The sequence below is a fragment of the Dipodomys merriami genome, unplaced genomic scaffold, assembly GCF_024711535.1.
Source record: "Dipodomys merriami isolate MVZ:Mamm:240054 unplaced genomic scaffold, mDipMer1.0.p SCAF_32, whole genome shotgun sequence".
Taxonomy (NCBI): Eukaryota; Metazoa; Chordata; class Mammalia; order Rodentia; family Heteromyidae; genus Dipodomys; species Dipodomys merriami.
In genome coordinates this window covers 9,152,970-9,179,357 of record NW_027204715.1, presented here as the reverse complement: position 1 = coordinate 9,179,357, position 26,388 = coordinate 9,152,970, and the positions used below count along the sequence as shown (strand labels likewise).

At 38.6% G+C, this 26,388-nt stretch overlaps 1 protein-coding gene across 2 annotated transcripts in view; it reads right to left on the bottom strand.

Annotated features, from left to right (window-relative positions):
- Positions 1-26,388, bottom strand: part of Trio (trio Rho guanine nucleotide exchange factor) — a 320,123-nt gene that overhangs the window by 97,578 nt on the left and 196,157 nt on the right. For both annotated transcript variants that reach the window (XM_070042198.1, XM_070042199.1), the window contains exons 21-33: positions 24,894-25,016; positions 20,985-21,179; positions 20,776-20,891; positions 19,974-20,040; positions 19,321-19,430; positions 18,389-18,458; positions 17,543-17,632; positions 14,286-14,378; positions 12,028-12,139; positions 10,130-10,320; positions 8,181-8,282; positions 4,084-4,226; positions 3,374-3,473 (exon numbers count right to left, since the gene is read on the bottom strand). In XM_070042198.1, coding sequence (XP_069898299.1) covers positions 3,374-3,473; positions 4,084-4,226; positions 8,181-8,282; positions 10,130-10,320; positions 12,028-12,139; positions 14,286-14,378; positions 17,543-17,632; positions 18,389-18,458; positions 19,321-19,430; positions 19,974-20,040; positions 20,776-20,891; positions 20,985-21,179; positions 24,894-25,016 — 1,512 coding nt within the window. The remainder of the gene's footprint in view (positions 1-3,373; positions 3,474-4,083; positions 4,227-8,180; positions 8,283-10,129; positions 10,321-12,027; positions 12,140-14,285; positions 14,379-17,542; positions 17,633-18,388; positions 18,459-19,320; positions 19,431-19,973; positions 20,041-20,775; positions 20,892-20,984; positions 21,180-24,893; positions 25,017-26,388) is intronic.

The window sequence follows — 26,388 nt, the reverse complement described above, 5'->3', positions numbered from 1 at the left end:
ATGATAACGACTAACTCACAACAGACATGACATAAATTAAGTTGAACATGCAAAATGTCATTAACTTCGCTTGCCAGACCATCTGCCCACACCATCAGAGGCTGCTTAAACCTTAAATATGCTGGGTAGAGAGAACCTTGAGACTCAGAAAAAGTTGCTGTTCTTGGGGAAAAGGGTGGGTGGTGGATAAGCTTTGTTCATAGAAACAAAGCATTTCACATACTGACTTGCAGAAGGCAAGTCTTAATTTTCACAATACATTCTCAAGTCATCTACTGACCCTGAAATATTCTATCTGAGAAGCACAAATAGGGCAAGTACTAAAAGAAAGCCTTTAAAAAGTAGCAAACACAAACATAAACTCAGTGGGGAACAAACACATTTCTTTGTTAGGGTCTAATCTCTCTTGAGTACAAGATCATTCATTAATCTTAAATGCAGAACTGAAAACAGCAAGTGAATTCTTTTTTTTTAATTTTTATTTTTTGTCTGTTGGACGTGGGGCTTGAACTTTGGGCCTGGGCACTGTCCCTTAGCTATTCAGCTCAAGGCTAGCACTCTACCACTTGAGCCACAACACCACTTCCAGTTTTCTGGTGGTTTAGTGAAGAGTCTCATGGACATTTCTGCCTGGGCTGGCTTTGAACTGTGATCCTCAGATCTCAGCCTCCTGAGTAGCTAGGATTACATGTGTGAGCCACCAGCACCTGGCTAGTGAATTCTTACACTTAGGCAGAGGTGTTATCTCTCTCTCTCTCTCTCTCTCTCTCTCTTTTTTTTGCACTTCAGAGCCTGTTAAGAAGACCTCTGGTCTCAGTGACAAGTATTAAAGGAAATACATGTCACCACATCACTACTTCAAGATTGCTAGGTTGAGTATGGCTGAGTTAGAAAATGCAATGGATGAGGAAACTGGTCAGCTATCTTCACAGATAAAATATTCAAAGGAAAGGATTTTTAAATTCTAATATCCCAGTAGATCCTAGGATAAAATGATCCATTTCTGCAAACCTATACTTTTGGTAGTGATTATTCTTTTATACTGAATATAAACAGAAATTGCTGTTTCAAGTTCATGTAAGCCCTATCATGTTATAAAAGACTTGAGATACTCCTAGTTTCATTACTCCAAACTCCAGAATAGAAACTTTTCCTTCTGATTTCTAATCTGCACATGTCTCTCACACTTTGAGGGTTGGGGATGAATTCTTCACTTGACAGTAGGCACTGCATATAAATATCTACCTCTGTATAACAAGCTGCAGACTCAAGAGCCCCTTATAGAGTAGAGGGGCATTCCCAGACTCCCACAGCAATCCTCTTATCTGTATGGTACCCCCTAAAAAAGTGACCTTGCTTTCTAGGTCAACCTCCCAAGATCTAACTTTTTACATTTATCTCAATGGCAATTTTATTCCAATGATTTATGAATAAAATGATTATGAACTTATAAACTTATTTCAGGGAAAACCCAGGTAGATCCATGGAAACTTTTTTTTTTTTTTTTCGCCTTCAGTGCTGGTCTCCTGTGGATTGAACTCAGGGCCTATGCACTGTCCCTGAGTTTTTCTGCTCAAGGTTAGTGCTCTACCACTTCTAGCACTTGGGCGACAGCTCCACTTCTGGCTTTTTTGGTAGTGTACTGGAAATAAGAGTCTCATAAGGACTTTCCTGCCTATATTGAACATTGGTCCTCAAATCTCAGGCTCCCAAGTAGCTAGCTAGGATTACAGACAAGAGACACCAATGCCCAGTGAAAACACACCTTCTAAGAATGTAAACTTGGACTATGAAGGCAATTCTCAAAGAGCAACCAAGAAATTACCTGCATGTCAGCAGCCATCACTTTATACTTAGCAACTGTAATGTCTGTCTCATGATGCACTGACTAGGCAACTGAACCCCTCAGTTATTAAAGAAACAAAAAGCAACTCTCCAAAATAATTGTATTACTACAATAAAATGTTTCCAAGTTTCAACTGTATTTTTAAAAAGTACATGGCTATGGATGGGCCTTAGGGAGAAATGCTCTTAGGCACCAAATGCGTGAAAATGTCATTTATCTTACTTATTATTACTGCTAGGAAGAAATAAATTAATATCTTCTTCTTCTTTTTTTTTTTTTGGGTCCGGTCGTGGGGCCTGAACTCTGGGCCTGGGCGCTGTCCCTCAGCTCTTCAGCTCAAGGCGAGCGCTCTACCACTTGAGCCACAGCACCACTTCTGGCTTTTTTCTTTTTGCTTATATGGTGCTTAGGAATTGAACCCAGGGCCTCATGCATGCAAGGCAAGCACTCTACCACTGAGCCACATTCTCAGCCCTAAATTAATACCTTCTGAGTGCTAATACATAGCACTGTGAACAAAATAAGGCATTAAAAAAATTCTCTATTCCTGTTATGTGACATAATTTGAAGGACTTAGTAGAATCAAAAAGTAGAATGAAAAAAAAGCCCCAATTATTCACACTAAGTATTTTGAAAATGAAATGCTGTAGCAAAGCAGACTTTTAAATCTACTTACTTCATGTCCTTTACATTCTGCAAAACTGAATAAGAAATGATCAACTACAGGGCCATCCAAAATAATCCCCCAGTACTCCCAGTTACTTCTCAAGATAGGAAAGCTTGTTTACTATGACTCAGGTCTCAGGTAACAAAGAATATTTTGCATCATACACTGAGAAATTGATGAATTCTAAACTAACTACGACTTAAATAAATCCCCCTCTGCTAATAATTAATTGAATACAGACTTAGAATTCTGGTAAAAAGAGTAGACCCCTCATCTCAGGAACAGAACACTTTATCAAAATATATGTCCCTAATGCTGGGTCTTTTGTTTCTCTTGTAAATCCAGGATTTTAAGTTGTGCTATCAATCTATTTTACATGATTTTGAAAAAAAACTATCAAGCAAAACCACTTTTGAAGAAGCCATATGAATATAAATGTTTTTCTTTCAGGGGTTATCACTGCTGCAGGCCAATTCTAGCACATTTTTCTGTGCATCCCAAGTTCTGAGGGGGCAATCAGGCCCATCCTGGAGATGTCAGCACTCCTACTACAGCTTCAGAAGCTCCACTCTTACAGTGTTAGACTGTATCTTAAACAATAGGTTCTTCAGCATGAGAAGAAAATATAAAAGCTTAAATTTAAAGACTAATGTTTTTGAATATCCTAACAAAAACCTGTGACTGGCTGGGAAGGGTTGAGTGGTATTTGGTGAATCCTCAGGGCTAAAGTAGTCTCACTCCAACCTTCACTATGGGGGCCTACAGCTAGTGACTATTTGAAAATGGTGTTGAACACCTGCCATGTTTAGAGAGAAATCTACCCTAGCTGCCCTACAGGTATAGTGTAGGTGGTAGCTCACTTTATCACTGTCCAGTGTGTTCTGAGATGTCCGGGAGGCAATGGAGATTGTATCAGGCTGGCTGCTGCCGTCCCCTTGGCTGTCCAGGTCCTCTCCATCCCTGGTGACACAAAGAAACTTTCAGTATGAAAGTTGCCACTGTTGGACTGGTAAAGATCACTTTCTCAGTCACTGAAGAAATAACAGATTTGCTGAATATATTAATTACAAATATTTCCAACATTCTCATTTTTTTATTTTTAAAAAAAAATTTTATTGTGAAAATACCGCTAACATTCTCTTATTGATAATCCAACACTTTGTATTGAGCACACGTTTTTTTCTAGGTGTGCTAAGTGTTTAACATATAACATTCCACTGAAGTCTCACCATAATAAAAAGAAATAGAATCATTTTCATTTTAAAAATGAGAAAACAAAAATGTCTAGATGTTTTGTAACTTGACCAAAGCCATGTGTATGATTTACACATGTGCACAGAATAGCAGGGACAAGGAAAACAATGAGGAAATTGTACAAAGCTTTTCATTTGCCAGTGCAACTTCCTGTCTTAAAAGAAGCCTTGTCATCACTAAGAGTAACCAATCAAATACTTAGTATTTTAAAACATATATCTCAAAGTGCTTGAGAGTCATAGTAAGCTAACTGTTTTGCTGTCTCTCCATCAAACAACGATACTTACAAGAATGCCCCAAATGCATGGGTACTTACCTCCTTCCCTTCTGTCTTGTGGCTGGTGCTGTTTTGGGGATGTGAATGGGCTCCTTCAGGGCTCCTTTCAGATGGACTGTCCTTTCCTGTATGACCTCGCGGATGTGCTTTATCCAGTCCTGCTTGTTCTCAATACTAGAAGCCTGAACAAGATGTTAAGAATGCAGTATATCAACCACATGTGGAAACTAGCTATGCATGTCTCTTGCATTCCTTGAGTTTCCCATTTCCAAAAGAACTCAGCAGAAAAGCAAACATTCTATGTTTCATTGCCAACATTACTAATTTTAAGTAGTTTAACTTAAGACTAATTTTTTTTTTTTTTTTTGTCGGTCATGGGGCCTGAACTCTAGGTCTGGGCACTGTCGCTCAGCTCTTTAGCTCAAGGCTAGTGCTCTACCACTTGAGCCACAGCGCCACTTCCAAGACTAATTTTATTTTACCTTTTTTTTTTTTTTTTTGGTCCTAGACCTGGGCATGAACTCATGGCCTGGGCCTGAGAGCTGTCCCTGGGCTTTTTTTGCTCAATGCTAATGTTCTACCACTTGAGCCACAGCTCCATTTCTGACTTATTGGTGGTTAATTGGAGTAAAGAGTCTCATGCACTTTCCTGCCTGAACTGGCTTTGAACCACAATGCTCATATTTCAGCGCCCTGAGTAGCTAGGACTATATGTGAATTACTGTACCTGGCTTATTTTAAGAACTGCTAACCAGCCTTAAGAGAAATGTAAAAACAGCTATTCCCAAACAAAAGGTTGCTAAGACTACTTAAGCAGATGGTGTTGCTCACTATCAGTATACTTTGAGCAGGAAAAGTGAGCAAACCCCACAACACTGATTCCTCACCCACTGAACTCTGGGATGGTAGCTGTAGGCCCTCCACACTGCCAGGCAGGGTTTTTCACAACCACAGGAACTCTGAAGAGGGGATCTGTTATCCTCCTTTAATCGAAGAACTTAGGGGTGGGTACACTGAGAAATGTGTTCAAGACCACAAAACCACCAACTGCCAGTCACTTGAGGTGGATCTTACCTCCTAATAACAAGGAAAGGTTCTCTGGGAAGGCACACATAAGTGCTTAGGGAACACTCTGGGAACAAAAGCAGGTGGCAACATAGGCTCTACTTGTTTTTCATTTCTTCTTACATGCTCTAGGCATTAATGTCAGCTTTCTAACTTTCTTACAGAAAACCATCTTCCTTCTATGATAAAAGCATCATTCCTTGTAGATGATGAATGTAATTGTCAGTGGGATCATAGATGAGATCATGAAGGGAGGGGAACGAACCCTTCTCACCAAAAAACTTGTTTTGAAAATGGAAAAACAAAACTCATTTTGGGAAAGAAAATGAAACAGATAATTTCCCCTTCAATATAAAACATGTACATCAGATAATATGTCTTCAAAGTTATTTGGAGTAGTAACTGGGAAGACTATTAGAGATTTATTGGGATTTAAACATCAAACTAATATTTGGTGATTAAACAACGAATGATATCTAGGAAGAGTTTGTAAACAATCAACCAGAGTATAGAAATGAAGAAAATTCTCATATAGATTCATCAATATATTTAGAGAATAATTAGATGTGGCTATTTTTTTCAGAGATAATAAAAGAAAGATAACTCAAACTAAAGTGTCAAGTAAAAAGTACCACATGCCTGAGAGAAAGGAATATTTTATTTCATACTCAATGTAAACTCAAAACTATTTTATTTTATTTTTTGTCAGTCGTGGGCTTGAACTCTAGGCCTGGGCGCTGTCCCTCAGCTCTTCAGGTCATGGCTAGCGCTCTACCATCACTTCTGGTTTTCTGTTGGTTAATTGGAGATAAGAGCCCCACAGACTTTCCTGCCCAGGCTGGCTTTGAACTACGATCCTCAGATTTCAGCCTCCTGAGTAGCTAGGATAACAGGCATGAGCCACCAGCACCCAGCTTCAAACTGCTTTAAGTGAGGATTTAGAGATACAATTCTTCTTTCCAAAATATACAATGGTTAAAAAACCCCAAAAACCTCAAATTTTGTTTTGCAACTCCTAGGCCATCACCACCATTGTCATTACCATGATTGTAATCGCCTCCATTATCATTATACCTCTATCTATACCAGCACCTCTGCACCACTACCACTATACCAGAAGCTACACCATTTACTCATTCTGCTGTCACCATCTCTACCACCACTTCCTAAGCCCTTCTCAACATTTATATTACTCCCCCTTTACTGTCACTAGTTTCACCATCCATACTACCATTTTTTTTACACCTCATTACCATCTATACGTCTTATCTACCATCTCTACCACCATCACCAAAATCTATCACCACTTATATTTATGTCATCATTAACAAGTATCTCCTCCACTCTCACTTCCATTACTATCTCTACCACCAACACCTCAAATATTAATGTTCCTTTCATTCGTTCTCATCCCTTTTTAGAAGCTGGGAAGATGGTACCCCAATTCCCCAGAAAATTTTCATCTGGGAAAGACCACAGAAAGTTGTATTTTTCAACTGTATCATCATTGTATTTTTCAACTGTATCATCATTTTATTTACATCCTAATCACTCCATATCTGGCAGTGTTTCTTCGAAGAGTCTTTGACATTTGCCACTGCAGCTCTTCTGGATTCTTAAGATAAATTGGAATTTTTTTTTTTTTTTTGGTCCGGTCGTGGGGCCTGAACTCTGGGCCTAGGCGCTGTTCCTCAGCTCTTCAGCTCAAAGCTAGCGCTCTACCACTTGAGCCACAGCACTACTTCTGGCTTTTTTCTTATGTGGTGCTGAGGAATCAAACCCAGGGCCTCTGGCATGCAAGGCAAGCGCTCTACCACTGAGCCACCTTCCCAGCCCCTAAATTGGAAATTTTTAAGGACTTAAATATACTTTAATAATTCTGTACCTTAGAAACAATCCATTATTTAAAATATACCCATCAGAGCCATTTATATTAAACAAGGCTTTATGACAGTACTTAAGAGAATATACTGGATTTGGCAATCATACTGACTGAAAATCATTCATCTCATGTGAAAACAAGACCTTAGAAACATAATGGTTTCATTGTCTCTAAAGTATAATCTCTAAAAGAGCAATGTACAGATGAATAACAAGAGTTTCTGCAAATATCTAATAGAAATTTAAAACGATGTAAGACACACAATGGCTTACATGCAAGTTCACACATTAACCCCCCCTGACATACTGAGGTTCTTCTCCAATACTTCCCCACAAATCCAATAACTCTCTATAAACCATTTGCTACATCTTCCCCATGAACATCCTAAAACCACTAATGGTCTTTACAGATGGCTAAAGAAGACAACTCCATCTGTATTTTTTCAAATAGAAAAGGCAGTAATTGATAAGACACCCTCAGAGTTATTTGGTATTCTTTGCAGAGTTTGGTACAAGTAAAACAGACTTTAAGTTAAATTTTCAAAGATATTTTACTCCCTCAAGACTATTTATCTAAAAGCATCTTTTGTGTTTTTGAAACTCAAGTAACAGTATCAAACCCTGTTCCTGATACTCATACCCCCTGTATCTCTGCTCACAAACTAGAAAGACAACGAGCAGCAACCCCATGAAGACTCTTGAATTTGGACCAAACATCCTGCCAAAGGTCCTCACAAATGCACAGGAAAAGGTTTTATTTTCCCCCCTTTGGAAATTCAGGGTCAAGTGTGCATTGAGAATTGTTGGCCTGTCTCATGCCTCAGAAAACTTTCTGCAGATCTTTAATATCTTATTTTCAATAGCATATGTTAATACTTTATTAGAATAATTACACAGGTGTCTACAGTATACTTTATCAACTAATAATTTCTAAAATTACAATGACAGGAGAAATTTGAAAAGATCTTCCTTTATTTGCTCTCCAACAGCAAAAATTTACTTCATCACGAGAGTACTAAATTTACTTTTTTCCCACTATTTTTTTTCTTTTGTGGTAGTCATCCATCTCAACAGAACACAAAATAAGACAAACCATATGGAAACCTATATGCTTTAGCAAAAAGAAAAATAAAATTTCTCAGTCACAATAAGTTTTACACCGCATCTCTCTCAGCTTTAAATGAACATACCTTAAGGACGATTTTATTATCTGAAGTTGGTGTCCTTCCAACCCACAGTGCAAATTTGCAAGGATCTCCTTCAACATGTTCTGTAACCCCCAATTCTGAGGTCTGAGTAAAAAGACAATTACACAGAATTAGGTTACAGTAAAATGCTGCCAGGATGTAGAACAGCAAAAGAGCTTGGGCTTTTTTATGGTCATGACAGGCTATAACAACTAATTCCTTTGCATTAATTGGTAATCTCAGACCTCTTTTTGGTAAAAATGAGGAAATTCTGTTCCTACCACAAACTAAGGTGGTTTCATGTTTCAAGTCCTGCCCACTTGTGGAGATCTCAATACATGTCTATAAGCAGAACATCTAGAAGGAAACCAGAAGATCTGAATATCCTAATGCGAAATCAAGAAGTAACAATTTTCAATCTTACAAACAAAGTAAGTCTTTCCTAGTTGTTAAAGCAGCCACCATGAATTACTGGAATTATCATGTATCCTCACAGAAGCAAATGTTTTAACAGTTTGGTTCTCTTTTACTTCTTTGTCAATGATATTAACTTTTAGTATTTCAGCAGTAATTTTAACGGCTAAGAGACAAAACTGCTTTGATATATATGCAGAGTGTGGGCATAAAGTCTCCCACCCTCCCTGCTGCAACCAAATTCTTCCCTAATGCACTTTTCTCCAGCTAAGGAAATGATTCATGATCCTGAGCTATAAAGAGTGACCTCTGAGGGAGTATTCATTTTTAAAAGATAAATTAAGTGAAGAGTGTATGACCTTTTAAAACAGACTAGTGCAGTCTCTAAGGGCAGATTCAGCTAGCTAGGGAAATTACCAGGCAACAACTGCACTTTTTTCTTTCCAGTCAGAATATGAGCTAAAATGACATAAGGTAAGCTGTGGCCCAGAAGAATCTCAAACATGTCAGTCAAAGAAACTGGCATGAAAAACATTAGGCTAAATTTATAGATTCCAGATTTATTATTCAGATGATTTCTATACTTGGGGACATTTTTTTTCAGGGGGGAAGTTTGGTTAACATACAGATGTAATAAATATTTATAACTGAAGTTATTCAAATATCTACCTATGTTTATCATCAGTCTTAAGTGATTCCCGTTCTGTTCCCCTAACCCCACATTCCCTGGCATGGCTCTACCCAGCCTGGCCTCTGTGTGGTTTTGTAGAGGTGGTTGGGTGGGCCAGCCAGTGCAGAGCTAGGGTAGCAGCAGGCATGCTTTCCACCAGAAGCACTTTGACGGGTTAGATAGGAATTTTACCCATTAATGGAGCACTCCAGGAGGGCAGTCTCTACATATAGGGAAGGTATGTGGTCTTTCAAACTTTATTTTTGCTAGCATAGCATCTCTAATAATGATATTTTGCTATTATGAGAACTGAAGATTTGTACATTTACTTTATATATTTATTTTGAATGAAAAAATCAAACATCATTAATCTATAGTTCAATATATTCTAATGCTTAGAGATAAAAAATTAATTACATGAAGTGAAAGCTTAGTCGCAGCACACAGGAGAGAAAAAATTATAAAATATTTTCATATCCTGCTTAGGTGCTATGGGGTTTATTTTTGGTTTCCTAAGTCAATGAAACTCCAGTATGCCCTCTAGTGGATGCTGGGTAGGGGTGGGGGGGACAGAATTTCACTGAAGACAAGAAGTTTAGAACAGTCTGGGAGATTAAACTGAAGAAAACAAACTAATTTTTCTCCACTTACAAAAGTTGTACTTGTGTTACTTGAAGACATAGAAGTTTGAATACCCCCTTTTTTTTAAAAAAAAAAACACAGTGGGTTTCCAAAAATTAGAAAATGTAATTAATAACTTTTTAAAGAGCAAGAAGAATAAATCATTGTCAAGTATCCAGAACAATATTACATTTTTTATTAAATCACAAAAAATACAAAGAAAAGAAGTTTGAAGACCTATACTTACAAACAATTTACTTTTGTAAAGGTACTTGCTTCTCCCACTGGAATCTTTCACTTCTTTACTAAATACTAGGGACATTTCAAAGAGGAAGAGATGTCGCTCTCGACCCTTTCGAATTAAGGTTTTTGGGTCCCACACTTGGAAGGATTCCTGCAGGATGAGTTCTCCCTGAGACTCAATGTTTTCATCAAACCCTACAAACATGAAAAAAAAAAGGTAGGCAAGCCAATTAAAAGAAAGAAATCATGCAAGTATTATTATTGCAACACTTGTAAAATGTCCATTGATTAGACTTCAGACCAGTTGGCCATCTGACTCTACTCTGCACCACTGATCTGTCTTACAAAGGATAATTCTTCCTACAACACTAATCTGTATACATTTCTCATATTAAAAAATTCAGTGCTTCTTTGTAGCTTTTTTTCTTTAGCTTCTACCCCCTCACTCTTCAGTTAAAATTCACACCACTTGATACCTGGTGGAACTTTCTGCTCTTCATCCCTTACAGTATTCCTCCATGATACCATATCTTCCACTCAAAATGGCTCCCTCATGCCTACATTCCAGCCTGGGTCTTTATTCTCTTTGCTTCTTCAGCATAAACACACTTTCCAGACATCTGTTCAAGTCCCAGTCTGTTTTCTCCTGTTGGACACAACCAGGTCCTTGTCCACCTATCCTGTGTAAGTTGGAACACTATATGTAAGTTAGCCTTGCCCTGGCCATGTATGAGTTTTGGTGGCTGCTTTTCTTATTGTTGAGATGACCACCAGGAACAGGTTGCTTCCATTCTCTCGTCTATAGCAAAAAACCCCTCTTGGCCTCCCCTTTTTAAAGGGGAGTATTAGTACTAGGATTTGAATTCAAGGTCTTCAGGTGCTAAGCAGGCCACTTGAACAAACCCGTAGCCCCTTTTTGCTTCAGTTATTTTTCAGGTAGGGTTTACGCCCTCCCTCATAGCTCAGATCACAGGCACATATTATCAAGCTTGGTGATAAAAGTGGGGGTTTCACTAACTTTTTGTCTGGGCTTCTTTGAACCCTTATCCTCTTGACTTATATACCTTCCAGGTAGCTGAGATTATAGGTATGAGTTATCCCATCTGGCTAGGACCGCCAGAAGTAAGCACTGTTATTCCCTTACCCCTTTAAAATTGCAAGAGCCAGGTGCACGCCCCCCCACCCCCCAGGGCAAGTGAGGGAAGCAATGTGTACAACCAGTAGTCTCTGCCTACCAAGAGGTTTTCTACCTATCTTCCTTCCCAACTTGTTGGGAAAGCACATCAGAACACAACATCCAGGACAGAGAGAAATGAACTGGACCATAGTTCTTACCCTTGGTGGCATCATGAAAAGTTGCTATATGCTCAAAGAAAGAATAATCAATATTGCCTGGCATTGAAGGCCCTGACTAATATATAGCTCACTGTTACCCATGAAATGACATAGGTTAGCAATATTTGGGTTATTTCTCACAAATGATACTGTGCAATCTGATAAATATAAGCTTTGTGATGTTCTACTAAATACACAATCATCATCTGTAGAAATTTAGAAGCACCCATGAAAATTGAAATTGCTATAATTTTTAATCTTTACCATACTGCACATCAAATAGAACTGCATGAGCAAGTTTTTGTGCCCACTGTGTCTAAAGCTCAGCAATGTATACTGAGATGGGAGAAGCTCTTTTAACTTGCATAATTTTGGTTTTGATTTATCTGTCCGTCTACGCCTCCATTAACAGAAAGACTAGGTGGCCCAAGGCAAGTGTCACCAAGATCTACTCTCTACACAGTAGAGAGCAGCTCTTTTCAGGCTGGGAGATCAGGAAATCCACTTCTCAATAGCACTAGCAGACACCATCCACATGCATGTTAGGGGTGTGGCGAGCCTTGTTACCTTCCAGCATGCTGAGGTGCATGGCATCATTGGCTCGTTTTGGCACACTGAGCATCACCTCCAGGCCATCTTTAATCTCCCCCTTTCCTTCTTCACAGCATGTGAGCAGCTCCTGTAGAAAAAACAATGAACCCGGGGAGAACTGTAAAATGTACTTCCAACATTATCTTTGCAGAAATGAAGGAGTCTATGAAAACCCATGGTTTTCAGGATAAAATTGCTGGCTTCAGTTTGTTTTTCTCAAATGAGGAAATCAGAGTAAGCTAGATGATGTCATCACTCAAGGTGAAATTAGGATACCTGTCAACCTCTAAGCCTCAAAAAGGGCAAGGTATTAGTATTGCAACATATAACTGGTTACAGCTGATGGCTACTCTAGAGTCCAACTGCCATGTTGAGCATGTACCAATAAATGATTCTGAACTCTAGTATCACTGAAGCAATGCCTATCTACTCTGGACCAGCCATACTGTGTAGCAGAACGGTAACAAGCACCTTTCCTTGGCATATAGGTTGTTTAGGAAAGTTCTAATGGGTGATATCTCCGGAGTATCTGTACATGTAGTTCTATGTTTCAAGCCTATCAAGAAGAACATGCATTATTAAGTAAATGATAGCAAAAATAGTAAAGTTCACATACTGGTGGACTTGGAGATGTTTCTTACCTGGATATCAATTACTGACTATGATTAGTCAGTAACAGTAACAATAGTCTTTTGAGTCCTAACAATTAATAGAAGGGAAATAGGATGCTGTGGCCATCTCTGACCTCAGCATGGATAATTTAGACTAACTCAAGTTATCCAATAAGCACTTTTACTTATAACTAGATGATTATCATTCTGAGCAACTGGGAAAAAACAGCTTTGAAACTCAACTGGCTGAGACTATCTGCACAGGTAGAATACTTTCCTTAGTGGGAGTTTGATGACTGTTCCCCTTAATAAACATCTGGGAAAAATGAGTAAAAGTTTAGAAACTGAAGCATGAGCTAGTAGAGCCACATACTAAAACAAAATCCTTAAATTTAGGGGACAATAAAACACTTTTTTAGAAGTTTAGAAAGCACAGGAAAAATTTGAATGTAATCATACTGGGATCCTGACTTACCTTCATAACAACATGTTCTCTGGTGATAATAGTATCATTGAATAAAACATGAATATAAAAGTACAAAAGAGGGACTGGGAAAGAAGTGCAGTGTAGGGCACTTGCCCACAATGTATGAGGCTCTGGATTTGATCCCTAGCACTACGGGAAAATTCAAGAAAATACAAAAGCATTTTCCTAATAGAACTCCACAACAGTATTGCATGAAAGAGTGTGGCCACTTCCTTCTAGGTTTTTCTTATTAAAATAAGGGTAAGGCTCTTATTATATAAGGGGTCTTATTGCATTATAAAATTCATTCAGGACAATTCAGGATAGCATCAGAAAAATAGCAGGATCATAAAGTACTGTCACTGAAATTAACGTTTTTTTGTATTTTAATGTTTATTAAAATTCACCAGTCAAAGAACTGTTATGGTACATTACCAGGCAGAAACTGTAAATGACTTTTATGTAGTCAGGAAAATATGTATTGATAATATGTAATACTTTTGTGACAAGTTTTCTTAACCTCTGTATTGTTGAAGCTAATTCTTACTGGGTTTTTACAAGTGTGATTTTAGTTATAATCATTCACAATCAAGGAAAAACAGAGGTCAACTTGACTTAAGCATCTGTGATTAGTATGAGCATATTCTTTAAAGCATGTGTGTGACAAATGGATAGCAGGCAGAGAGAAGTGTATGAGGCAGGTAACTGGGTTAATGGGAAACTGTTCAAAGCTGAGCCTGGATGGTAGGTATCAATGGTGATTCTGGGCATCTTCTTGACGCTCCCTGGCTGGTCTCTATGTTATAGATGAGCATTGGTGTATGTTACTATATGCGAAGTGCAGAGCACAGTACCTGGTTTATAGTCAGTATGTTACAGCTGGGGACTAGGGCTACTACAGGATCAAAACCTGACAATTGCACACTAGTATTTCTTTTTAACTTACAGAGAAGGACTACTCAGTGCACTTCAAGTGTACAATCAAGGAATGTTCAATAAGAAACTAGGCAGAGTAAGAAATGGTTGTAAATGAAACAAACTAAATTGCAAAGTGCTAGTTCCAAAAATTCAGGGTAGTAAGACTTAGAAAAAATCCCCATCAAAACAGTAATATACAATTCATGGAATTTTGCAGGCTGAAGATGCTTCATACGTACTTTTAGAAGGAGCTGATACTTTGTTATTCGCTGGACTGGTTTAATAAGGTAGGAAGAGATAGAATTGGCTAATCCATGCCGTTGCTGTATTTCCTGTATTTAACAAATTAAATACAAACTTTATTAGAGTGTCATATCATTTAACCAAATGGCTGTTAATTCCACACTGATTTTCCAAAGAACTGACAATTGCTTAAATCTGCAGAAACAATAAAGTTTTCTTTTCTTAAAAGACTATTAGAATATTAACAGAAATTTCTTTGCTTCTAAAACTTTAGTCAGGAAAAGGGAAGAATAGTATGAAGGTAAAGGAGGATCGATATTATTGGTCCATGGTCCACGTAACATGTCATTTATACACGAGGTGGGATTCCTTCAAAAGTAGTGAAGCCTGCCTGTATTATTCTCTATGCTGAGAATCAATAACAGAACACAGAGTCAGAGGATCACCCAATGGGTCTTCAGTAATGCTGGTTGCCAGAGAAAAGCAACTGAAGGAGAATAGAAAAATGTTAGACCAGAAAGATTCTTTTTAAAATATCAAGTATTGAAGGTATATGACTTGTGACATGTCAAGACTAATATGACTAAAGACATGTTCCAGGACAAAGGTTTTAAGAATGTCTTTGATTCTAAACATTAAATGTACCACAAACATGTTGCTAAGGCTTTAAATAATTCGAAGTCTGAATATAACCATGGTGGTGGATTTCATCCACTGATAAAGGGCAAGTGAAATATTAAAAAAAAATTTGGCTGGGAGTGCGCTTCACATTTACAAGAATGATAATTAAAATGGGTAGGTCTCATATTTTTTTTCCTTTTTTAAAATACAATTTTGTTGTTATTATTAAGGTGTTGTATAGAGCGTTTCCATTTCATAAGTCAGGTATTGAGTGCAGTGTGTGTGTGTGTGTGTGTGTGTGTGTGTGTGTGTGTGTGTGTGTGTGTGTGTGTGTGTGTGTGTGTGTGTGTGTGTGTGTGTGTGTGTGTGTGTGTGTGTGTGTGTGTGTGTGTGGTGTGTGTGTGTGTGTGTGTGTGTGTGTGTGGTGTGTGTGTGTCAGGTATTGAGTGCAGTGTGTGTGTGTGTGTGTGTGTGTGCCAGTCTTGAACTCAGGGCCCAGGCTCTGTCCCTGAGCTTCTTTGGCCTAAGGCTAGCACTCTACTATTTGAACCACAACACCACTTCCAGGCTTTTCTAAGTAGTTTATTGGAAATAAGAGTCTCATGGACTTTCCTGTCTGGGCTGGCTTTGAACTACAATCCTTAGATCTCAGCCTCCTGAGTAGCTAAGATTACAGGTGTGAGCCACCAGCACCTGGCTTTATATTTCAATTTTGAACAATGTCACCCCTTCCTCCACTTTCCCCTAGTTTCCCCTTCCCATTCCTGCCCACAAGTTGTAGAGTTCATTTTCCACATAGTGTATATTGAATATGATGATTGTATTTGTTTGTTCTTCCTCCCTTGCTTTATGCACCTTTTTCCCCGACACTCAAAGGACAAAAAAAAAAAAACACCAAAAACCAAAAAACAACCAAAGCAAAACCAAACACCACCATCATGACTACCATTACCACCACCAAAACTAATGTTTCCATTTCCTGGAATTTGTTTTGATAAATAGTATTTTAAATGTTCAGAAGAGCTAAGCCTTTGAGGTCTTCATCTAAGGGTATCCTTCTAGAGTCTGACTGTGTATGAATGGCTAGACCCCATCTTTAAGGCAGGAAATAAAGTACATTCAATTTTCTATACTTCCAGTAAGACCAGTTATTGCACCTGGCCATGACAAGTATAAGACAAAAGTAAGTCAAATATTCCCATGGCCATGTGCACCAATATATACATAACATAACTCATGTACCATATAATCAATCAAAATGTACTTGGCATATTATTTATTAAGTCTGGAAACTTTTGTATATTATGACAAAAAACTTAATCCCCTTTTACAGATAATTCTCCTAAAAAAGAATCTTTAAAAACCCAGAACATAATTTAAAAACCTTTTAACTGATCCTAATAGTTACAGGGAAAAAATTTTAGTGGTGAATACTCTTGGGAGAATCATAACGTCAAATTAAAATAGGAAAGCGAAATGATTAAAAAGAATAAAATTTGGAGTTGGGAAGGTGGCTCAGTGGCAGAGTGTTTGCCTCACATGCATAAGACCCTGGGTTCGATTCCTCAACACTACATAAACAGAAAAAGCTGGAAATGGCACTGTGGCTTAAGTGGTAGAGCACTAGACTTGAGCTGAAGAGCTAAGGGACAGTGCTCAGGCCCAGAATTCAAGCCCCACAACCAACCAAAAAAAAGAAAAAAAAATTATTTTTCTTTATAGAGGACAAAAGGCAGTTTAATACCGTATAACTTCTATGCATGTTATATGAAACAATTCATGACAACACATAAGGTATGACAGACATACATAAAAACATATATAGAAAACCTGAATCCCACTACTTCAGTAAGAGCTCTTAAAAGTGAAGAAGACATAAGAATATCCCAACATATGCACTATTCACAACAGCCAAGTTATGGAATTAGCCCAAAGTTCATACAATGGTGAGTGGATTAATAAAGTATCTTACATAACACAATAAAATTTTACCTATCCATTTAAAAGAATATTACGTCATTTGCAAAGTCAACAAATCATGTTAAGTGAAGTAAGCCAGGCTCAGTAGACAAAAGGCACATGTTTCTCTCTGAAATTGAGACCTAAAATACAACTGTATATGTATAACATACAGGGCACAATGCATTTACACACAAACAACCTTACTAAAGGAGAGTACACTTAGGGGAAATTCAAAGGCATTATCCTCTGAACAATTAATGTGCTCTTTGTAAAAATAATACCAGGAAGTGGAAAAATGTCTTGGGGGGGTGGGCAAAGAGGGGGAGAAGGCACAAAAATGGGGGGAGGAGTGGTGAGCAAATGCAGTCATTGTATTCAATGTATATTATATAATTAATGAATTATGTAACTTGAGGGTACGGACAGGAGGGAGAAAATGGGGGAGAATGAAGGAAGGGGAGACACTGACCAAGAGGCATTGTTCTTGTAAGCTGACTTATGAAATTACAACCCCTTTACACAAATACATAATAACAATAATAATATAAAAATATCCCAGAATAAGCATAAAATATAAAAATGAAAATAAAATTTATGAGTAATGTTTCATTTATGTATACTAAAGACAAGCTGAAAATTTTCACAGCTTCTTTAGAAATCTATTACTTACATCAAAGTAAGACCCTGCATGTTCCAATATTAGCTGAGTAGAATCAGGTTTATTTTTGCAATATGTGACATACATCTGAAACTTGTCTGCCTATAGCAAAAACAAAACACAAAACAAACAACCTTTTAGAATACCTAATTCAAACTGCAAGTCACAGTATGAAAATCTTGTATAGAAAATAAATAAACTATGTGAATTAAGGAATGTAAGCCTCAAATGTACTTTAAGAAACAAAGCTATTGAACTAAGAGGCACACTCTGCTACACTCCCTTACATATCCAGAAGGCCCTCTCCCATGGCAACTCAGCTGGGCACCTGTCCTGCCCCTGCCCACAGGGGTTTGCATAAATCTTGGCTATAGGCTTTCAAGATCTGTGCTTGCCTATCTCCCTTATCATCTATGGATGAACTAAAGCAGCAGCAGAGCACACTAAATGGTCTTCTATTTCAAATCATCACCACTACCCCTAAAAACTCATTCGAGGGCCAACCATGGTGACTTTTGCCTGTAATCCTGACTACCTGGTAGACAGAGTCAAGAGGGTTGAACATGCTAAAAGAAAAGGGACTAGCAGTATAGATCAAGTATAGAACACTGCAGAGCAAGTGTGTGTAGCACTAAGATAAATCACAAGTATCTCCAGGAGATAAAATAAAATAAAATAAAATAAAAACAAAAAATCATTTCCTAGTATCAGCTAGTAGGTGAATAAGGTAAAGTGTACTTGTGTATGTGTAGAGACATCAGCAGAAGATAGCACTTAAAGAAATGAGCAGCATCCTTTCTAACTTCCTTCATTGTCACCACATAACTGAGAAAGAACAAGCAGCTGAAACCTCATTACCCAGGTAACAAAGCAATGTCCAACATCCTCTGGCAGCTGTTCATATTTCTCTAGTTCCTTTAGAAAGATGCTGTTGAAAATAAAAAATTATCATATTAAGAAGGTATTTTAAAAACATTGTACTAGTGAAACTTATCAAAAATTTTAGAACAGCAAGAAATCCAGTCATTTGTCACAATATGGATAGTTGTGGGGGACATTATGTCAGGAAAAACAGGCAAGGCACAGACAAGCTAATCTCACAGAAGGTGAGAATACTCTGATGGTCACTGGAGGCTGGGAGTGTACAGGGGATTGAGGTGGGGAGAGAGGTCAACAGGAACAATGCTACTGTCTCATAGGAAGAGTAGGTTCTGGTGTTCTATGGCATGACTGGATAACAACAATTCATTGTTATCTCAAATAGAAGAAAGGAATTTGAATGCATTCACCATAAAGAAAGTAAAAGTTGAAGACAGACATGATAAACACTGAGTTGACCACTACCAGATATACATATGAAAGAAAATGTCATGTTGAACTCACAAATGTGTAACTATTATGTCAAAGAAATTTCTAACTTTAAAAGTTAATGAAATAAGGTACTGCGTATGGTGGTGGAAAGTGTTAGTGATTTTAGTTAGCAGACTGATCTTTCCTCAGTTTCCCCTTCCCTCTTATAATAAAAGCAGCAGTATAATAAAACCAACAGCCTGCATGTAGGCCACTGGGGAGCTCTCTTATCCTATACCTCTACTCAGTGACTTGAGAGAAGTTAGCATTCCTGCACATACTTTCAGTTTTCCCTTATGATTCCTTATGATGCAGGAAGTACTTACAAAGCTTCATTCAAGTTTCAACAAAAATCACTGAAAACTTAGTTCTTGTGATGAAATTTCAGCAGACTGTCAAGATTTCAAGATTAATCACTCTCCAAAGTTAATGTCACTCACTTATTATGAAATTCATAGATTTCCTGCATGTTTCCAAAGATAATGAGCTCTTTGTTTACAATGCCAGGTGGGATCTCCTCCACTCCACTCGTCATTTCCCACAGGTAGGTCTGGCCAGGAAGGAAACAACAGGGATTAAACAAAACTCAACACCCTATTTTCAAGAGACAGCTATTTTAACACTTGTAAATATACACTCAGTATTAATGCATAAATAAATGTAATTTAAAAAATGAAATCTTTCCTAAAACACAAAGAATTATTTTTTAAAAATCTTCAGTTGCTATTAATTCCTGAGAAGACTTTCTATTCTTTTTACTCTAAACTTATTGCCAACTACAAATCTGGGAATTAAGCTATGTCATAAACATTTAGGACACTACTGAGTTCAGTGGCATCATAATTAGCAGGCATACTTCTCTGAAGCTGCTGTAACATTCTGTACAGAGAGAATGTCAGCCTGCCATCATGTGATGCCCAGCATGAGAAGTTACTGCTGTGTCATCTCTGTGATTAGCTACAAGCACTCCTAGAATGTCACAGAAGAGAAGAAAAGAACTCTAAACTGTGCCCATAATAAGAACCACCAATAGGTAGCAATAAAACAGCAACATTAAATTCAATCTAAATAAGTACAAAGAGGACCTACTTACATCCATACACTCTCGGAGGTCTCTTACATAAGCCTTTTCAGTTTGAATTAGCTCAGCCATTATGAACCTTAAACAAAGTAAGACAACAAATAAGTTAGTTCAGTCTAGGATGCATGCTTCATTCTCTAGGTCCTTTTATGGAAATTTATGAAATAAGAGGGAGAGTACTAAAGTTCTAGGACTAAAGTAATGGTTTTATAAAAGTAAACCAAGGATAAACAGAAGAATAGTGCCCACTAACCAAATCAAAGGAAAAGAGTTTTCTGAAAATATCTTATCAACATAGCCACAGGTCAGGGTTTCTTAACTTTGCTGACTTTGGATAGGATAACTCTATGGCATGCCTGTAGGCTGCTTAATAGCTCTCTGGTCTCCACCCACTGGATAGCATCTGCACGCCAACCCATCTGACAACCCGAACCCAAAGCTCTTCTCTTCTCATACTGCCAAACATCTCAGGGAACAAAAGGGCCTCAGGGTGGCAACCACTGAGTAGAACAATCTTTTGCCCTATATACACTATAGTTAATTAGCTGGCAACTTATAAAAACCTACATTTGTGTTATTAGTTTCTTCTACCAACCTGAAACAATTTGTCAACTTCAAAGGAAAGAGAGGCACAGAGAAACAAATTAAGACACTACCCAGGTGATAAGGGGACAGTGTGTACTGTAAAATCTAAGTACTCTTAAAGCAACTTTCAGAGCCACTCAACTGTTAAGCATACACAGAAGACTGTTTGTGCCAGTACATTTCCTTTACTTTTTCAATCAATGCCGGCAAACTCTTAAAGACTGCTTACTCTTTCCTGCGGGCAGACTTCCGTTTTTCTTCGTTGAGTTCATGAGCAGCATCACGAAGCTTCACTTCTGACCCAGGGATACTGGCTGGGATGATATCCAGCTGAAGACTTTTACTCTGGAATGAGCCAATGAAGTCAATTAATTAAATCAGCAGATGTGACACTAGGGAGAAGACCAGGATTTGATGAGTACGTATGAAGTAATTCACCGATTTGTTGGAATCTGAAGAAATCCCGAGAGCTTTTTCCAAAGAGGTCCGGTACTTCTCCATCCGCAGAGAGAAATCTCTGTATCTTTTATCCACTGCAGTGACACATTTTTTAATCTCTGCTGCATGGGCATGCCCCTTTTCACAAAAGCCATCAGCCAACTGTATCAATAGCTTCACTCTCTCTTTGGTTTGCTGCAAAAAACAACAGGAAAGTATTGTGAAGCAAATGAACCCAACTGTTAGAAACCAGAAAACAGTGGCAGTGGAGACCTGACTGAAATGAGGCTAACAGAAAAGATCGTTGTGGCCTCAAATCCACTCAACTTACCCTTGAGTCTAGACTCACCATCTTTCTTCAGCTCTTTCACAGTGCATGGCTTCTGCCAGTACTGGGGCTGGGTACTACCTCTTACTTGAGCTACAACTCCACTTCCATCTTTTCTTTCCTCCGTATTTTTTTTTTTTTTTTGTTGTTGTTGTAAGTAATTGGAGATAAGAGTCTCATGGACTTTCCTGTCTAGGCTGGCTTGGAACTGTGATCCTCAGGTCTCAGTCTCTTGAGTAGCTAGCAGAACCCTTCCTTGTCATGAAAAAACAAATTATATCTTCCAACACCAAAGTAGGTGCTTTCTGATTCTGAGAAAAGCAGCTGGAAACTAATAAAAACAAATTGCTAGGGAAAAAAGTGAGGAAGGTGTGCTCTTTAACAAACCTCACACATACACAGTGAGACTAAAGGATGATAATCTTAGCAGAACACAAGATGCAATGCCTATGTGCATCTGATCACATTAAATATTTATTGAAGTGAACTCCAGGAAAAAGAAACAAGGTTTTCCCTTTGCTGCTGCCTTTGTTTTCTTTTCTTTTTGTCTTATCCATCTTTTGAGGGGGGGCACAGAAATGGAGGGATAGCCAGGCGCCGGTGGCTCACACCTATAATCCTAGCTACTTAGGAGGCTGGGATCTGAGGATCACGGTTCAAAGCCAGCCCGGGCAGGAAAGTCTGTGAAACTCTTAGCTCCAATAAACCAACAGAAAACTGGAAGTGGCACTGTGGTTCAAGTGATAGAGTGCTAGCCTTGAGCTGAAGAGCTGAGGGACAGCGCCCAGGCCCAGAGTTCAAGCCCCATGGCCTACCCAAAAAACAATAAAAATGGGAGGAAAGTGTGGACAAATGCAGCAGTGGGACTCATTAGACACTGTGTTGAAAATGAACTATATACTTGTGGGTGATGATAGGAGGAAAAAACTGGGATAAAGTAAGGGATGGGGTGACATTATCCAAAAAGAAATGTACTCTTTCCCTGACCTATGTAACTGTAACTCCTTTGTGCATCACAATATACTATATATAATATGTAATATTTATATCATATATAAATTATAATAACAATAAAAATTAAATAAAAACCCCAAACTTTCCAGTTCTTCCTGACATAAGTAGTCCAAGAGATCTGACAAATGAAAGAGTTATTTATATTTGGGGAGAGAAAGATCAGATATCACATACAATTTTATATTTCTTACAAAATACAAGAATAAAAATATACCTATTGTGACCTCAATTTCCAATAACCACATCCTCACTGTAAGGGAAAGAAACATTTAGGAGTAATGGGGGAAGGAAGTCTTTTATACGTGTTCCACTAGTGAGTGAAGCTGTCCTGATAACATCAGACAGCACTTTAGTACCATGTTCTATGTATAGGGCCTTCAGAGTTGTGCAGTGGGTTGACTACTGAGCCTTCCTATGGCCTCCAGAATGTAATGGAACAAATCTTAAATCTAGCTCTGGGTGCTACACAAGGCATTTTTTGGTGGGGGGGTGTCAGTCTTGGGGCTTGAACTCTGGGCCTGGGTGCTGTCCCGCAGCTCTTCAGCTCAAGGCTAGCACTCTACCCACTTGAGCCACAGTACCACTTCTGGTTTTCTGGTGGTTAACTGGAGATAAGAGTCTCACGGACTGTCCTGCCTGGGCTGGCTTTGAACTGTGATCCTCAGACCTCAGCCTCCTGAGTAGCTAGGATTACAGGCGTGAGCCACTGGTGGCTGGCAAACATTAGACATTTCTTAATGACTTATAATCAAAGGATATTCAAAGAAACCAATATAAATCTTACAATACACATATAACTAAGATTTTATTCATATAAATACTAACAAAATAAAAATTGTAGTACTGGTAAATGCTGTGTATCTAACAGAAGGAAAAGCTAGGCTCCTCATCTGCAGAGCAGGACAGATCAGCTGCCTATGTGTAACTCTGGGAGTGGCCACTGTTCCTGGCTTCCCTGAGCCTTACTCTCCCCAGTTCTTTGGGTAGCCTTGCCCAAGGTCAGGCTTTTCATTGTACGAGTTTCTCTGTAGCCCTACCAGATTATAATTCTCCATAACAGGGAAAAGGGATTTCCAGAGCCCAGTAGGCTCAGGGCTATGGGGAAATACAGTCTAGGAAATAGGGAGCAGAGTAGTGAAGAACAATGGGTGTCAGAAATGGTCACAGAAAGCAAAATGCACAGAAAAAAACACAAGACAAAGTGCTAATATCTCTTAATGATTTAAAAATTCCTGTTTAGTATGTTTTCAAAGCCAGGCAAAGGGCTATACAAAGTAATAATTGTTGCTACTTTATAAGAACACTCTTTTTATATCACAGTATTTTATTCAGTCTGATCATTTATTTTTCCACACTTAGAAATAATTTTTAGATTCTTATAAAAACTCAAATCAAGACTAGAGTCATTTCTAAAAATATTTCAAAGAATATTCATTTATAAATTCTGAAAAACAAAAACACCACAGGCTGAGCTTAAAATCATTCTGAGCTTAAACAAAAAAAAAAGCAATCCATCTCTGCAGGTGTGTGCTTTGGGGAACTATTTAAGTTGATGTGTGTAATCTTACATATTTTCTTTAAAAATTTTTTTTATTGTGAAAATACTGTACAGAGGGGTTACAGTTACATGAGCAAGGTAATGAGTGCATTTCTTATCAAGCACTGTTATGTATTCACATATACTTCACACTTACATCAGGTATAATTGCATTTAATATTTAATTCTATTTTTCTTTTCTTTTCTTTTTTTTTTTTTTTTTTGGGTCCGGTCGTGGAGCCTGAACTCTGGGCCTGGGCGCTGTCCCTCAGCTCTTCAGCTCAAGGCTAGCGCTCTACCACTTGAGCCACAGCGCCACTTCCGGCTTTTTTCTTTTTGCTTATGTGGTGCTGAGGAATCGAACCCAGGGCCTCGAGCATGCAAGGCAAGCGCTCTACCACTGAGCCACCTTCCCAGCCCTCTATTTTTATTTTCAACAGAAAACAGACAATGTCTCCAGGATCACAAATCCAAGATCACAAATCTAGCCAGAGAGACACTGACACAAACTGCCAGTCATAAAACAGACACAACCTCATGAGTGATGGAAGTGAAGGGATGTTATTGTGACATTTCCATCAACTGAAGACAAATAAGAGCAACATAGAATACATAAAAGTTAAGATGTCATCATCAAAGAATGTTTCACAAAACACAAGCCGAGAAAGTAACTTGGAAAAAGGGGAATAGAGATGGCAGAGAGAGAGAGAAAGAAGAGAAAAAAAATATAATATAAAAGATGAAGGTAAAAAGAGATAGGCATGTTCACAGGAATCAGAAGGACAAAACGACACAAATGAAGGGGCAGTGACAAAGATAAGTAAAGCTTCAGGGTAAAGAGGAAGAAGCAACACTTTATTCACACTAACAACCCACCTTGCCCATCCTGTTTCTCTGATTTCACAGTGTGTTCTCAAAGATGTTTTTGAGAAATACCTCACCTACTTGAAGTGCCTTGTTCTAAATTGTTTTGGAAAAATCTAGGTAGACTCCAGGCCACTGCACAAAGTCCACTCCAGGAGCAATTTACCTTTGCAGTTATCTGAAACTCCTCATGTTCTTTCAACAGCTCCTGGGTGTGCTGTATGCTGGAGCCTGTCGAGGTGTGTGTGGAAAGGTAGAACTCCCCATTGTCGTGGATCCACTCCAAAGCCTATCAAGGGAAGGGATGGAAACATGTTTAAGAGGAAATGAAACTTACACCTTGTATACACACACAAGCTATCCCCTTGGAGAGACATGGTTTTTGAATGGTAGAGAACCAAAATTCCAAAGGTGAAAAAATTGTGCACCGGAGAAAGAATAATCCTGTCACTTTGTGTTGCAACAATAAACAGTTTCTTATAACCATGAACTATTCTAAGGGCAGATTAATAGTACAGTGAAAGAAACTACAACCAAGATGCCTTTTCAAGAATACAGAGAAGGTGTGAGTAATGAGTGGTCTGTGAACCTTACAATGATAAATATCCAGTGTTTGGGGCATTTTCATAGCAAAAATGAAAGTAAATTGTAACTCACTGGGAACGCTAGCTTCCAGATTGGGCATTTTACTTCTGTCATGCTTGACTGGCTATCCTATCTCTAAATCAGTATTAATACTGATATGAACAAAGGGTATTTCTGCCAATTTCTCCATGTAGCAGCAAATCTCCCCCAAGCACATACTGTGGAGTCGATGCCAAGAGGCTTTTGGGAATAGAAGCCTTGATTCTAACCCTGTAGATCAGAAAGGAAGACAAAGAAGGAAATTCTCAGAAGACAGCTTCAATGGCAAAGACAGTTAAAAGACCATATCAGGAGGAAGTTGAGGAGACAGTCTAGGCGAGGACCTGAGGCTGAGGAGTAACAGAGTGGAGCAAGCTTGGCCTAACACAAGCAAGAAAGCAGGAGAGGCTGGAAGTGAGCTGTGGAGGGCGGCACAGGCTATGAGGTCACAGGCAGAACATAGATTTCTTTAGAAAAGCAAAGGCAGCTACTATGTAGAAAAGAAATTGGAGTAGAGTTTAGTGGAAGGAGCAGCAGTCCAGATTAGAAGACAATGGAGAGGAGGAAGGCAGAGATGAGACACTTCTGAAGTTGGCATCCCTCAGACCCAAAGAAGTAAAAGTGGGAGGATAAGGAAAAAGCAAGAATAAGAACAACACACCTGGTCCCTCTTACATGAGTACCATGAGCAGGGACCTGAGGCTTCTGGTGTTTTGCTTCTGTTCAAGTCAAAGTGGAGAGATGTCAAGGAGGTACCTGGGACTGACAACCCTGAAGACCAGAATGAAGGTCAGGGCTGAGAGATACCCCAAGGAGAGAGATAAAAAGAATGGAAAGAGAAACAAAAACAGCACAAACTGAGCCCAGAGAAAGGCAGCATTCAGAGTAGAGATAAGAGGAGGACATGGAAGGAGGGGCCTGAGATGCCCAAGAGGAAGAACATGTCCAGAGGCAGTGCCGGATGTGTGTGGGGACAAGTCACTCTCAATACTTCCATCAGAGACATAACTATAAAATTCGTGAGGGATCTCAAGGCT